This window comes from Dendropsophus ebraccatus, chromosome 1, assembly GCF_027789765.1.
Source record: "Dendropsophus ebraccatus isolate aDenEbr1 chromosome 1, aDenEbr1.pat, whole genome shotgun sequence".
NCBI classification, from domain to species: Eukaryota; Metazoa; Chordata; class Amphibia; order Anura; family Hylidae; genus Dendropsophus; species Dendropsophus ebraccatus.
Window position 1 is genome coordinate 182,430,922 of NC_091454.1, and position 14,721 is coordinate 182,445,642.

General features: G+C 40.3%; 1 protein-coding gene across 1 annotated transcript in view; it reads right to left on the minus strand.

The window, feature by feature from the left end:
* The window catches only part of IGDCC3 (immunoglobulin superfamily DCC subclass member 3), a 98,396-nt gene that overhangs the window by 60,725 nt on the left and 22,950 nt on the right, over positions 1-14,721 (minus strand). Inside the window, exon 3 of the mRNA XM_069958910.1 lies at positions 2,843-3,148. Coding sequence (XP_069815011.1) covers positions 2,843-3,148 — 306 coding nt within the window. The remainder of the gene's footprint in view (positions 1-2,842; positions 3,149-14,721) is intronic.

Here is a 14,721-nt window from a genome sequence, read left to right on the forward strand (position 1 = left end):
GAATTTCAAACCATTTACAAAACAAAGGTTTTTCCACCTCCGCATTGTGGTGATCTCCAGGGGAGGGGAGGGTGGGAGGACAGTCTTCTGTTTTACTAATATAAATGACAGATTTCTGCCCTTGACATTTCTTTTCCCACCAGCAAGGCACATTAATAGTGTCATCCTGACCTCCCCTAGTTAGTAAGTCAGCCTTCCTTTATGTCTGCCTAATGGAAAGTAACTACTGGGGCACTGGGTTACAAATGATGATAACTAACACATCCCATGTTGTATCCTGGGAGTAAACAGGGGGGACAGATAGACAGCTTGTTCTCCTACATTTTCAATTTGTTTTGTTACATCTCTATGTAAAAGACTATACATTTATAATATATTCAAATCCAGTGTCCTATTACACGGGACCATTATTGTATGAATTATCGTTATATGGTACAAATTGAAAAAAAATAATCGTTTCGGGTAAATGCAAACAACGATCAAACGACTAACGAGAAATCGTTCATCGTTTGTTTGGTGCTGACACCAAAATCATCGTTAATGCTTGCTGTAATTCCACATTCATCCACTAATCATTCACTAATCGTTCAGCGTAATGGTACGTTTACACAGAGCGATAATTCGTTCAATCGAATAATTAACGATTTCGTAACAATGTGTTTTTTTTATAATCATCAGCGTTTAGATGGAACGATACATCGCTTGAAAAAATATGTTATTATTTGAAGATCGCTTAAGCCTTTCTCACACATAGGGCGAATCGGTGAAAGACTGTTTACACGAAGCGATCTGCAAATCTTTAGTAAACGACCAACGACGATTTGAGAACACCTTGAAGGATCAAAATAAACAATTTCTCGCTCGTTGCTTGATTGTTTGCTGTGTTTACACGAGCCAATTATCGCTCAAATGTGATCGTTATTTCGAAAATTCGAACGATAATAGTTTCGTGTAAACGCAGCATAATACCACATCGTTCCTTCATTTGCTAGGATCACATGAAGTAACCAATCGTAGTAACTAACGACAATTGTTCTGTGTAATATGGTGAACGATATCAGATTAACGATAAACTATCTCGTTTGTTAATCTAAAAAAAAAGTCTAATAGAACCTTAACTCTAACATTATGCCAATATATACATCAGGGCTGTATCTTTGCAGCCGCAGAAGGCCCACTACAAGGGATTATCCCAAACCATAGCCACTTTCCTCCACTCTTGTCCTCAGTTCAGATGTGGGTTTTGCAGGTCTATTGAAGTAAAGGGAGCTGAATTGTAATACAACCCACAACCTGAGAGCAGGGGTGGTGCTGTTTTTTGTGGCTAACCCCTTTAAAAGTAGCTACCAAATACTTTCTAAGAGACTGAGCTAATGAGTGTTAAAGTGATTAATTATTCACATTTGTTTTTGTTTTTTTATGCACAAACTTGGCATAAAATCTACAAAGGTCAAAGAGGTTTACTAAAACTATTCAATAATTCTTAGACAATGCAGATTTAGATAAACAGTCCTCAAATCTGCCATATATATCTGGCTCATTGATAGATCTGAAGGATATCTGAGGGCTGTGCAGTCTATCTTTAGACTATTAGTTCACTTACTAGTAATCAATTTCGGCAAGTAGGCCACACCCCTTTGTTCAAGCCACACCCCTCTTAAAGTTTTAACGTCCACTTACCATTTGGGCCTAAATGTTTTTAGTAGCTGAATTCTCCCCAAACAGAAAATGTGAGATGCCTCAACCCTTATTGTGATCTGGGAACCCAAATAATATCATTAAGGTATCTGATAAATCTGATAAATTTATTGATACATTTATTGATAAATTTATTGCATTTAGAATCTTCTTTAACGTTTGTATATTTTTCTTTAGTGGTAAATACTGTAGGATTAACTAACATCCTCAAAACCTTTAAATCAACAAAAGGATCATATATATATATATATATATATATATATATATATATATATATATATGTGTGTGTGTGTGTGTGTGTGTGTGTGTGTGTGTGTGTGTGTGTGTGTAAATATATATATATATATATTCTCTCATAACTGGCCAAACAATATGGATATTCTCTGTCATTCTTTAGCTCAAGTATTTGGAGCATAAAGTCATTTCTTACTCCAGATGGCTCACTTACGTCAATGTTTCCTAGCATTCACTTGTCTCCTGGTGAAATCTTTGTTTTAAAAAAAAGTCCCCTAGTAACTTCAGTATTTCAACAGGGGCTGTTCAGACATTGGGGCAGTACCATTGGCCCATGGTCAGCCACAAATCTTAACTGGGGTCCAGACCACCGTAAGGGTATATTCACACAGACACAAGATAAGAAGTACTTCCATGTGGCTATCACTGAGATGCAGGCAGAGTGGGGGTGGAATTGGCCTTAAACTTCCCACTAACTTCAAGCGAAGCCTTATCACTGAACTGTGCTGAAAGAAGCAGTGTCGGACTGTGGTATCTGGGGCCCACCAGAGGAAATGATCTTGGGGGCCCGCCAATGAAGAACCAGTGAGAAACGACATGTTAGTCAATGTTAGTGCAGGTTCTAAAGCTGGGGGCCCACCGGAGAATTCTCCAGTCCCCTGGTGGGCCAATCTGACACTGCAAAGAAGAGACATGGTGACTTATTTTCTTCACCTTTTTCTGTCCTCATTGAAGACAATAAGAGTGATTTAGTAAGTGAGACATGTTTTTGGACATTGAAAAAAACAACCCATATGTTTTGACCACCACTGCTGTTTGGTTCTCCAAAATAGTACTATACATGACTGGCTTAGATACAACTGTTGCTGTATATGATGTTACTGTTTGCTAATATGCTATAATCGCTTACCTGCTGCCTGCACTCTTGCCTTGCGACTCACCACAGTCCCAAAACGATTTTGGGCCACACAGTCGTATTCACCCTGGTCAGATGACCCATCTTCCTTATGGACACGGAAGAAAGGAATATAAAGGGAGCCATTGGGAAGTGGAAATACATTTGCCTCATTCCACAGGGGAGCACCATTCTTCCTCCATGTAATAGTCAGTGGCTGGACACCATCTGCCGAGCACAGCAGAGTCAGGGGCTGTCCTGGTACTGCCACCTCATCACTGGGCTCTTCTGTAAATGCCAACTCCACAGACTGGCCTAGACCTGGGGTGAACAAAACACAACAGATATTAGCCAGGATTCTGTGTTTAACAAAGGTTTGTGGTAAGTCTGTATAGTTATTTTAACAAGTTTTAAAGGCAATGTCACACTGGGCATTTTCAGTTTTTTGTTAGTTTTTTTAATGTTACATGGGAGTAAATTAGATTTTTTTTTTCAGCTTCAGAATTCAGCTGTGTTGTAAAGTGAAGGACTCATACTTCCCACCATTGCTGGATCATCTCTTGCCTTTGGCTTAAAAAAAAAATTGTGGTTACATTATATATATATATATATATATATATATATATATATATATATATATTTATATCAGGCCAATAACACCATTTTTAATACAGAAACCTCACTAATATTCATGACCAAAACCATTCATTGTCGCCATCCAAAATTTCTACAGATTACTGTAGGACACGTTGCTTCTTTTCTGCATGGTTACATGCTGAAGCACCCATTGAAGGTGATATAAGCTTCAGGGCAGCAGTAAATGTCACATAGATGTATACTTGTAGATGATTGCAATCTAGAACATTGCAAATTGTTGTGACCAGCAGGTTTAGCTCAAAGGGGGAATCCCAACATTCAAAGTTATCCCCTATCCACAGAATCAGGGGAATGGAAAAAAAATCCCCAAAATGAATGGAGCACTAAGCTTGGCAATGTACAGAAGCCCCACAAAGAATAGACAGAGCACTGGTGGAACATTCGGTGTGCTCCATTCATTGTTCTTATGATCAGTCAGACCCTCGCTGAGCTATAAATACCCCTTTAATTGAGGGGGTTCCCTGTTCAGGATCCTCACCTGTTGGTCAGAGTGGAAAGTAGTTACAAAGAGCATCCCTCTCTATGGAGGACATATCCTGTTGGGCACAATACAGGCTGTGTGGACACTGACGGCACATTGACAACACATTTTCCTGTGGATAACAGCTGATTGCTGGGGGTCTCAGCAGGAATAGACATGTGATCTTGCTTACTGTCAAGGGACACTTGTTACAAGTAGGGCTTGTCCTTTAAGGTCCAATCTGTACAGTTGCCTCCATCTGCCACATACTTTGGGTTGACAACAATGTATGGACTTTACAGTCTCCAATCTGTTAGCATAGTGTTTCAGGCTGTCCTGTGGGAGTTTGGGTTACTTGCTTTGTTCTGCTCTCAGCAATTAGACTGTGTACCATTGGGATCTGTCATATAAGACATGTGGAGCAGGGTAAGCTGGATTCTTTTCCTTTAAGATTTAGGAGTTTACACTAGCTATATAGTTCCTGTGCGATATACAAGGATTCTCGTGAAGAATCAATTCACTGTGACCAATATTGGTTCTTTGCTAATTTTCAGCACCCCCTTCCCCCCCCCCCATCAAAGTAAGTGTTGATTTTCTGTAACAAATTTTTCATTTTCCTCATTTGCTTTCAGCCTGTCTTATCTAAAAACAACAGATGTATCTAATGCCACCCACACTACTCCAGTGCTGTACAGACACTACATACAGACTTGGTCCTGCTGTGAATTGATCTTATTGAGTCCAGGAAACACCATACAGATATAGGGGGCATTTATTAAGACCGCCTATAGGCCCCCGTCCCCAATTTCCCCACCAGATAGAGGTGCAGGCCTCTTAGGGGGTCTTTTCCCCCCAAAAAAGTATGAAAAAAACAGATACATTTGTGTGCATCCGTTTTGATTCCTTTTTCCATTGACTTCCATTATTAAAAATACGGATCAAAATAGATCTTTTTTTTTTTTTAACGGACACAAAAATGACTAAGCTTTTGTGTCCGTTAAAAAAAACCACATGCGTTATGATCCATTTTTTATAATGGAAGTCAATGGAAAAACTGATCAAAATGTATGCACACAAATGTATTTTCCATTCCTTTTTCATCCATTTTTTTGCAAAAAAGGATGAAAAAAAGTATTGCAAAAACATAGTGTAAACCCAGCCTAAATCATGGGAAATCAAGCAAGAGAGGAGGTCATGCCTTCCCCCATCTTGACATGATCACCACCCGCCCATTAGATGAGCCGATCATGCACCACAGAAAAGCCGCAGGAAAATCTTTGCCTTTTCCGTGGAGTATGCCAGAGACGCATTAAATAAATGTGCCCCAAACTCTTACTGTAAACCATGCAATTTCTTGACATCAATTTCTGCACCAACTAGTTCTCTATGATAGTTTCATAGGAATCTGTCCATGGGGTACTACAGTATTTTATACTAGACCTAGTGGCGACTTTATTACAGATACTTTGCTTTTCACAATGGAGCTTCCCTTTACGGAAACCCTATAGAATATTTTCATTGCATTAGTTTAAAGTGAGTTCACATTAGAAAATTGCAGTTTGAGTGGCTTGGAAAGAAGCATGGCCACCAGAATAAAAAAATAAAATAAAATAAAAAAACAATCGTTTTGGGTTTTCTTGTGCAATGATGAGAGTATACTGACTATAGTGTGATTGAGGGAAAAAATAATAATTGGGACACTTTTGGACATAAACAATTGGTTGACAAAAGGGGTCAGATGAGGATGTCAAGATCTGATGAAGAATCAAGTGCAAGGGCTATTACTGTAAAAAGGAGACAGAAAGGCAAGACTCCATTGGATGTAAGAGTTGGATTACTCACAAGTAAAAAGGCATTTCCGGGTCAGATAAATCTAGATCTCTGTTATACCATGCCGATGGGTAGGATAGAATGTGGAAAAAGTAACCTAAATTATTGAAGCCGTGAACAGGTCAGGTTGAAAATGTGGCATAATGGTGTGTTACATGTTTTCTTAAAAAAAGACATCAGATACCTGTGAATGGATATTTGGAGAGTAGCGTTATCTAAAGGCCCTATTCCACAGAATGATTATCGTCCGTATTCGGCTGATAATCCTGTGGAATTGACAGCAATGATCAGCCGACATCGTTCATGTCGGCTGATTGTTGCAGTCGTTTGTTTTTCAACATGTTGAAAAACAAAGGACTTATACAGCAACGATCTGCTGCCAACACTCCGTGGAATAGGAGCGTAAGCGTTATGTCTGACCAAGTTCATCCCTACATTTCAGCTCTTACAGCAGAAGGACACTTCCAGAAGAACAATTTGTGGTGCACAACCCAGACAGTGTTATGGCCCTTGGGCCAGTGAGTGGTGGCAATTTACTGGGAGTTGAAGTGCTTACGATGACTCAATATATTATCACAATGGCAGGAATGGGTCCTTTGGCCCTTGTAAACTTTCTTGATTGACACAGCAGTAAAGATGGGAGGGGCACTGATGGTGGTTGTGGTAGTCTCTGTCCCATGAGGCACAGCCTGGGCAGCATGTTTGGTGGATGTTAATGGCCCCTGTTAAGTTAATTGTGCAGTAACACAGCCAGTTACTGGTTAAGAAACTGAACAGTTCTTTACCAAAGTAAACCTGTCAAGAAGAAGTGTCTCTTGTACAAAGTAATGTGATAGTACATGTGAGGAGGTATCCCTTTCTAGCCATGGTGCATATGTGGGGTATGTAAGGAAGATTATCCAGTCTTCAGCCGTCCTGAAATTCTTTACTAGAAGGATGTTTATTGATTGGCTTCCAGTGAGGGTTAGACATTTAAATATTAAGTATTCACATAACTTGAGCTGCAGAGTCGTCTGCAGGATAAAAGTCTTCACAAAAACATGATGTGATAGCCACAATGCTCTGGCCCAGGACTGAAGCCTGTGCAGAAACTAAAAAGCAATGAGGCACTTGAACACCTTATCCCCAATGTCAGTTTCCAGAGGGGAAATTCTCTTGCTAGGTAGGATCCACCCATACACCCCAGCATGTTCTAAAGTATATTTAAGAATGTTTTGAAATGGACCTTGGACCTCTTTCCGGTGACTCCATAGAGAATGAATGGAGCTGTGGGTCACGTACCAACCTGCAGTTCCATTAAAAAAAAAAGGAGACGGGTGCCGATCTAGAGATCCCCGAGGGGCACGTTGGACCCCCATGATCTCATACTCGGGGAGTAAATCAGAAAACCCATTTAACCCAATAAAGCATCTCATCCCAAGCATCTCTGGGATAAGGTAGGATGGGCTTTATAGAGAGAGAGAAACTGAGCGAAATATATTCCACAATGAATTGTTGAAGTTCTGAAGGCCAAAGGAGGTCCAATGCACTCCTAAATTTTTGTCGCTAATAAAGTGAACATTTGCAAGGGTGAGATTTATCAAACATAGTGTAAAGTGAAACTGGCTCAGTTGCTCTAGCAACCAATCAGATTCCACCTTTCATTTTCCAAAGAAATTATGAGGAATAAAAGGTGGAATCTGATTGGTTGCTAGGGGCAACAGCCAGTTTCACTTTACACCATGTTTGATAAATCTAACCCATGGTGTATATTTTATTTGAATTTCCTTCATTTGACTTTTGTATGTAATTTGCAAGTAATATAAACTATTACAAATCTATGCTGCAGCAACATGTGATAACGCACCTATAGCTTGCTATGAGCCCATATTATACATTTATATATATATATTTATTACCACAAATTCCATGAAAATGGTGGCAACTGCAATTAAATGTGTATTATGAAGATGCTTCCACTATAGGACTTGTTTCTAGGAGAGAATATGGGGCTTTATGGATTCATTTTATTGCAGCACGCAGAGTTTATCTGTGTGGTCCCATATGAAGACAGTACAGCATGCTGCATCCATCATTAGAGAAGTAAACCAATGTTTGCAAAAAGTCTAAAAACTACATGAACACACTTAGAGAATTTTCTAGTTGGCCACAAACCTGCGGTATCAAGGGTTTTCTTTAACCCTTTCATGACCAAAGGTCAGTGATGCCCAGATGTCCAGGTCTTGTTGAACTAGTGCCTTCTAAGAGCCATAGCACTTTGTTTTTTTTTTCACCTACAAGGCTGGTAGGGGCGTTGTTTTTTGGGCCATGATTTATAGTTTTTGTTGGTATCATATTGGTGTAAAAGAAAATTCTTGATCGTTTTTTATAAAAAAAATTCAGATTCATCATTTTTTAAAAATCATCAATGCTAGTGTTTTTATTTATCTCATTTCGTTTACGTCGTTCACCAAACGACAACATTATTGTAATATTTTGATATACCAGACAAAGCTGCACGCTATGATTTTAAATATGTTTATATATATTTTTTTTTCATATTTTTATTTGTATAATGGGAAAGACAGTGAATTAATAGGGGAGGGGCTTTTAATATTTTAGGTCCCCCTGGGGGGCTTATATATTTAATCATAACATTGCGTAGAACTTATGCAACCTTTTAAAATTGATGGGCTATCCTCAGGACAGGGTTGCCAATATTTGATTGGTGATGGTGAGGGTTAACTCCCAGCACCCCCATTGATCAGCTGTTAAAAGGGCCTGCAGCTTCTTCAATGTTTTAATCAACTTCAAGCTAAATTATATCTGAAAACACTTTACTTCAAGCGTCAGGTCATGTGAAAGCAAAAAATAGAATTTTATTTTTAAAGGTTTAAAAGCCTAGATAATTGTGATCATGACAGTCCACACAGCTGTACTTTACACAGAGTGACCAGTGAAGAGGAAAAGTGGGCAGCTCATAAGGACCCTTTAAAGCCTAAAGTACTCTTAGGTGCTGTTGAAGCACCAGAGAGGTGCTCCTCCTTCTTTTCCATTGCCACTAATTTACCTGTCAGGGCTTAAAGAGAATCTATCACCTACGTTTTACTGATTAGATCCAGATACTGGAACATGGTCTTTTTTTCTAATCTGTTTCTATTTTCTGATTGTAATTTTTTTTTATTTGTTGTACATTATTATGAGGGCTGCCATTTTCCCTAAGCTGTTTTCAACAGCATTTATGGCAAGCCTCATGAAAATAGACATAGTGATAATCTCTAGGCCCTATTCTTTGTATGGGACACACTGCGGGCTGATTTCACAGGAGATAAGTTGAGAACAGCAGCTATTGCATGTACCTCTGTTATCCGTGTACTGGTGTCACCTCTCACTATGCCGTCACTGCGCCAACACTTTTGCACTAGACCCAGTGGGACAGTACATGTAAATGTAAATATGGGACATTGACTTTAATGGACGTTGTCTAAAGCTTAATTTTCCCTGTGGTGGAGCTGCAGAGATATTAAACATTTACTGCCAGATTTCCATAACCTTAACAGTCAGTAGAGGTCCCAACAGGGGAACTTTGTAATGAGCTTATTGTCAAGGGACTCCTCTAACAAGTGAGGACTGTCCAAAACAGAGAACCCTGTTAAGGCATGGAATCCTTAATAGAATATAACAGATGTTCATAACTCAATGAGCTGGATACATCTCTGTTTGTAAACAGCTATATGACGAGGCACAGTATACATAGTATACATAAGATAAATGGTTGCTAGAAAGATAAAAATAAAGAAGACAAGTTACAACCAATAAGTCATCTGATGATACTCAACGTGGCCTACTTAGAAGACAGTATCATGTCTCATTGGTTTCAGAAAACACTTATCGCAATGCAAGTGTGAGAATGTATAAGGCCGGAGACCCAAAGAGCTTCCTGTCATCATCACAGCGCTATATTCGTCAGCAGGAGGATTCCCAGTAGCTCACACAGTTGCAAGTTATTGAGTTACACAGATAATTCATGGATGGAATTCCAAGATTTTTCTCACCAACGTTCTGATTTTTTCCAGCTGCAGCTCGTAGACACTCCACCTGTTTTAATAAATTAGTGACTTTCATCCTTTCTGCGGTTTCTTTGTTTTTAATATTAACCCTCTAGTGATGCACAAAAATATGCACCAAAAAGTTATAGGCCATTGACTGAGCAACCACCATGTCATGTCACGTCACCACTTATTGAATGATAGACTTGAAAATAAACTGAAGATCTTGATGGCTTTAAAAAATATGAAAACTGTGATTGAGTCACTGCAAAAAGGATACTGATCTCATTTTTAACTTGAAAGGGTTTTATATGGGAAAAAAACATTGGAGGTTCCTTACCGTAGACCATCAATGTATGGTCTAGGGAAATCCAGGCCCCTAAGACCCCAAAGACCTTAACAATGAACTAGTCTGCTGGTCATGGGTATCTTGAATGATGGACCACTGATAACACATTGGTGGTCAATCTTAAAGATGGTTTATCATCAATGTTTATTCCCAAAACATGTAGGAAGGATGTATATCTCGATATTAGATATCACCGAAGGGAAGAGATGAATGGTGAAAAAGAGTTCTTCAAATACAAAATAATAGAAGGTCCCAAGGGTGTTTATTTCAAATAAATGCCCCTGCCCAGTATGAGTGGTGTTGTAGGAGAGCTGACCAAGGTTTTTTGTCGTCTTGTCAGTGTTGTAGATGGGGGAGTGGGTGCCTCTACTTGGTCGTGCACTCCACCCATCCCACCCTAAGGATTATTTTGGCCAGTATTAGTTAGATCCTGCATGCCCAGAGTATAGACTTATTATTATCCAAAGAGAGGCCATAGGGTATGTTCAATCCCTAGGGCATATGAATGTCATGGAGCAGAGAGCCCCAGAGTAGAGATGAGTGAGTCAGCTCTTCTCTACCGCAGAGTATTATAAGCATTGAAGGCAATGGGGATACATATCTAAATTATTTGATTGGAGACCATGTAATATTACATTTATAGTATAGCCACAACCATGAATTAGAACAGCAGCTTATGCCAGGGTCTCAGAAGTGTCTTCATTATAAGAAGTGTGTGTCATAGTGGCATTCTGCAATCAAGGTTTACATTAAAAGGTATTCCTGTGTCATGAACTGATGGCATGTCCCCAGAATATGCTATCACTTTCTGCTCAGTGGGGATATGACCTCTGGAAACTCCACTGATGTCAGAATGTAGGGAACACACTACTGTAATACAGTATTTACTGCAGTTTCCTGCCCAGCTGGGTGGCCGGGGACCGCTATGCAGGAAGCTCCAATATGGGAACTGGTGTAGTAATATGTCATTTATTTGTCAGATGGAAATACTTTTCATAAAAAGAATAGACATTGGCACTTATTTAAGTAATTTTTGTGTGTAATATCCCAACAGACAATAAAACCATAATCATCCAACAGAACTGTTATTTAAAAACCCTAATCATTTGAGAAAAATGGGACTTTAATATTAGTCTAGCCTCGTCAATATTTCAGTGCTCCCACCTCATTGTTTAAATAGGCATTGGTGGTTATTTTTCAGCAGAATGCAAGGATGGAAGTGTCAGTGTTAAATATTGCTTATGTTTTTCGGTTATTAGGTGGATTTCACAAAAGCATAACGATGTAGCATAGCCACCCCTGGGGTATGACTCTTTTATAGCAGTCATGGCATTTCAATAGATTATTCATTAGTATTTTAGAGCTAACTGGGACCTGGCCATGTCTATTTCTGACCATACATGTAATGTTACTGTACATATGCTGGTGGAGCTCTATTACACCGTAAATGGGTTAAGAAGCCTCCGGAGTTTGGAATCCGGCAGCAGCTGCCTCCAGACCGGCATTTGTTTAATTGGCCAAATATCATCCTGTTAATTTAACTAACAAGGGATAGATGAGTGTCCAGTCCTCTGTATGCTGCTGGGATGGAGACCCTAACTACTGTGAGGACTCCTACAGGGTAATATCCTAGGGAGGCTTTATGGGTATTAATGAATATGCTTAAATACAATACCATTTAGTGCTCTAACATTTATCAAGATTCGTACAACTTGTACACCAGTCTTAAATAAAGCCCGCCCCCAATAACCCAGCTGCGTGCCTCTTAGTAAAGCCGGGACCTGCTCCTGTCGCAGAACGTATTCCATCAGGTTTCCTCAGGTACATTGCTTTAAAGAGAAACAGATTGCTCCCTGAAAAACATGAATATGCAAAAGAAGAGCCCTTGGAGCCTCATTGAAGAGTCTCAAAACTCAGGACTAGCCAGATATCCCTCCGGGATGGACCCAGTCAAGGGGTGGCTGCTGTAAGGAAACCACCAAAACCGCCATATTAAGTGACCCTATAAGTCAATGTAATGACAAGTGAAAAACCAAGGCTAAGTAACTTCCACATACAGCTGTTTCGTGGTGTTGCCCCTCATCAGTATGGAGCAGGATTCCAGCTAGGTGGGAGCAATGCCTAGTAGAGCCATAAGAGAAACAGGTTGCTGATCTCAGGGAGACCAGCCAAACAACAACACTGCTGACTGCTAGTAAAAGCGCTCAGTGCAGTGAAATCCTAGGTGCATTTCCCCCTGGGAAACATGAATATGCAAAAGAAAAGCCTGTGAAGCCTTATTGAAGAGTCTCAAAACACAGGACTAGCCAGATATCCCTCCGGGAAGGACACAGCCAAGGGGCAGCTCCTGTAAGGAAACCACCATATTAAGTGGCCCTATAAGTCAATGCAATGACAAGGGAAAAACCAAGGCCAGGTAACCATCCACATACAGCTGTTTCGGGGTGTTGCCCCTCATTAGTGTGAAGCAGGATTCTGGCTAGGTGGGAGCAATGCCTGGTAGAGCCATAGAAGAAACATCACTGATCTCAGGGAGACCAGCCAAACGACAACACCGCCGGCTGCTAGTGAAAGCTCTCAATGCAGTGAAATCCTAGGTGCATTGCCTGTGTTTTGAGACTCTTCAATGAGGCTTTATGGGCTCTTCTTTTGCATATTCATGTTTCCCAGGGGGCACCTAGGCTTTCACTGCTCTGAGCGCTTTCATTAGCAGCTGGCAGTGTTATCGTTTGGCTGGTCTCTCTGTTTCTCTTATGGCTCTACTAGGCATTGCTCCCACCTGCTAGGTTCCTGCTCCACACTGATGAGGGGCAACACCCCGAAACAGCTGTCTGTTGATGGTTCCCTGGCCTTGGTTTTTCCCTTGTCATTACATTGACTTATATGGCCACTTAATATGGTTGTTTTGGTTGTTTCCTTACAGGAGCCACCCCTTGGCCGGGTCCTTCCCGGAGGGATATCTGGCTAGTCATGTGTTTTGAGACTCCTCAATGAAGCTTTACGGGCTCTTCTTTTGCATATTGATTTATAGAGGTTGTCTTGTGAAAATCATTTTTTTTTTTTTCAAATCAACTGGTGTCAGAAAGTTATATAGATTTGTAATTTACTTCTAATAAAAAACCTCATGTCTTCCCATACTTCTCAGCTGCAGGACATCATGATTTGTTTTCAGTCTGGCACAGTGCTCTCTGCTGACATCTCTGGCCGAGACAGGAACTGTCCAGAGTAGGAGAGGCTTTCTATGGGAATCATAGAAAACCTCTCCTGCTCTGCACAGTTCCTGTCTCAGCCAGAGATGTCAGCAGAGAGCACTGTGTCAGACTGGAAATAAAACAACATTTTCTTCAGGACATACAGCAGCTAATAAGTATGAGAAGACTGGAGATCTTTTAATAGAAGTAAATTACAAATCTATCTAACTTTCTGACACCAGTTGATTTGAAAGAAAAAGATTTTTGCTGGATTACCCCTTAAAGTGTTTTAAATAAATTGAACAATGCCTAACAGATTCACATCACAGAGGGGAGTGCCAATCGTCACACTGGGGGTACCACACTGGGAGCGGGCAGGCCTGCCTCCAGTGCTTCATGCCCCACTGATGCCTGGGAATAGACCAGCGCAGTGCGTGGGAACTGGACCGCATTTCAAAACAAGGACCGCAGCACTGGCTTCCCTGTGCTGGCGTCATTCTATTCACTTTAACAATTTAATTTGAAATTCTTTTAATTTGAAAGAAAAACATTTACATCTGTCTAAAACTAGTCATACACATAAAGGCCAGTTTAAAATGTACAGGATCCACTGCGATCCTGTGTCCTGTCATTTTCTATGGCTTTACATACTTGCAGTGGATGTTTTATTCTGCAGCGAGTATGTTAAGCCCCTTTCCACTTAACCCAGCAGCTGCCAGGCTAATACATTACCTGGCCTTGCTCCTGCTTCCTGCTTTTGCTCAGTCAATCAGTGCGCTGATCCACTGCAGCCACCGATTGGCTGAGCGGGATGTCAGGAAGCCGGGAGCCTAAGAAGCAAGCAGGAGGGTGAGTATGTAAAGCCATAGAAAATGACAGGACACGGGCATAAAATCCGTCACAATACCAAAAAGTAGCTTCCCCCAAAAGAATTGGAATATGGAAATGCAATACAGATAGTTGAATGGTTGGCTGGCCCGCCAAAATCATCAGGTTCGGCCTACGATTAGGCTACACCTTAGACTATATTGTTCAGTGGGTTTTCCATATCTAAATCACATATTTTCTTCGGCAGTATGGAACCTTTATGGTGGACATTAGACATTTACATTAGAGCTCTGAAAACTGTTACTGTCTAACAGTAAAAAAAAATTGCTACCTGGAAGGTTTAATGTGTAACAGAAGCTGCTTTGTCAGAGGAAAACTATGTAAATAAATACATATACATGTATAAAGTCCCCACAGGTCTTTTGTGACCTATGGACTTATTTTCTGTATGGAAAATAGCAAAAGTAATGTCAAAGCAAACAAGAAGAAAAGTTAAAAAACAGAAAATAACATAGCCTTAGCCCATATAGCAATAAGGGGTTACACTGGGC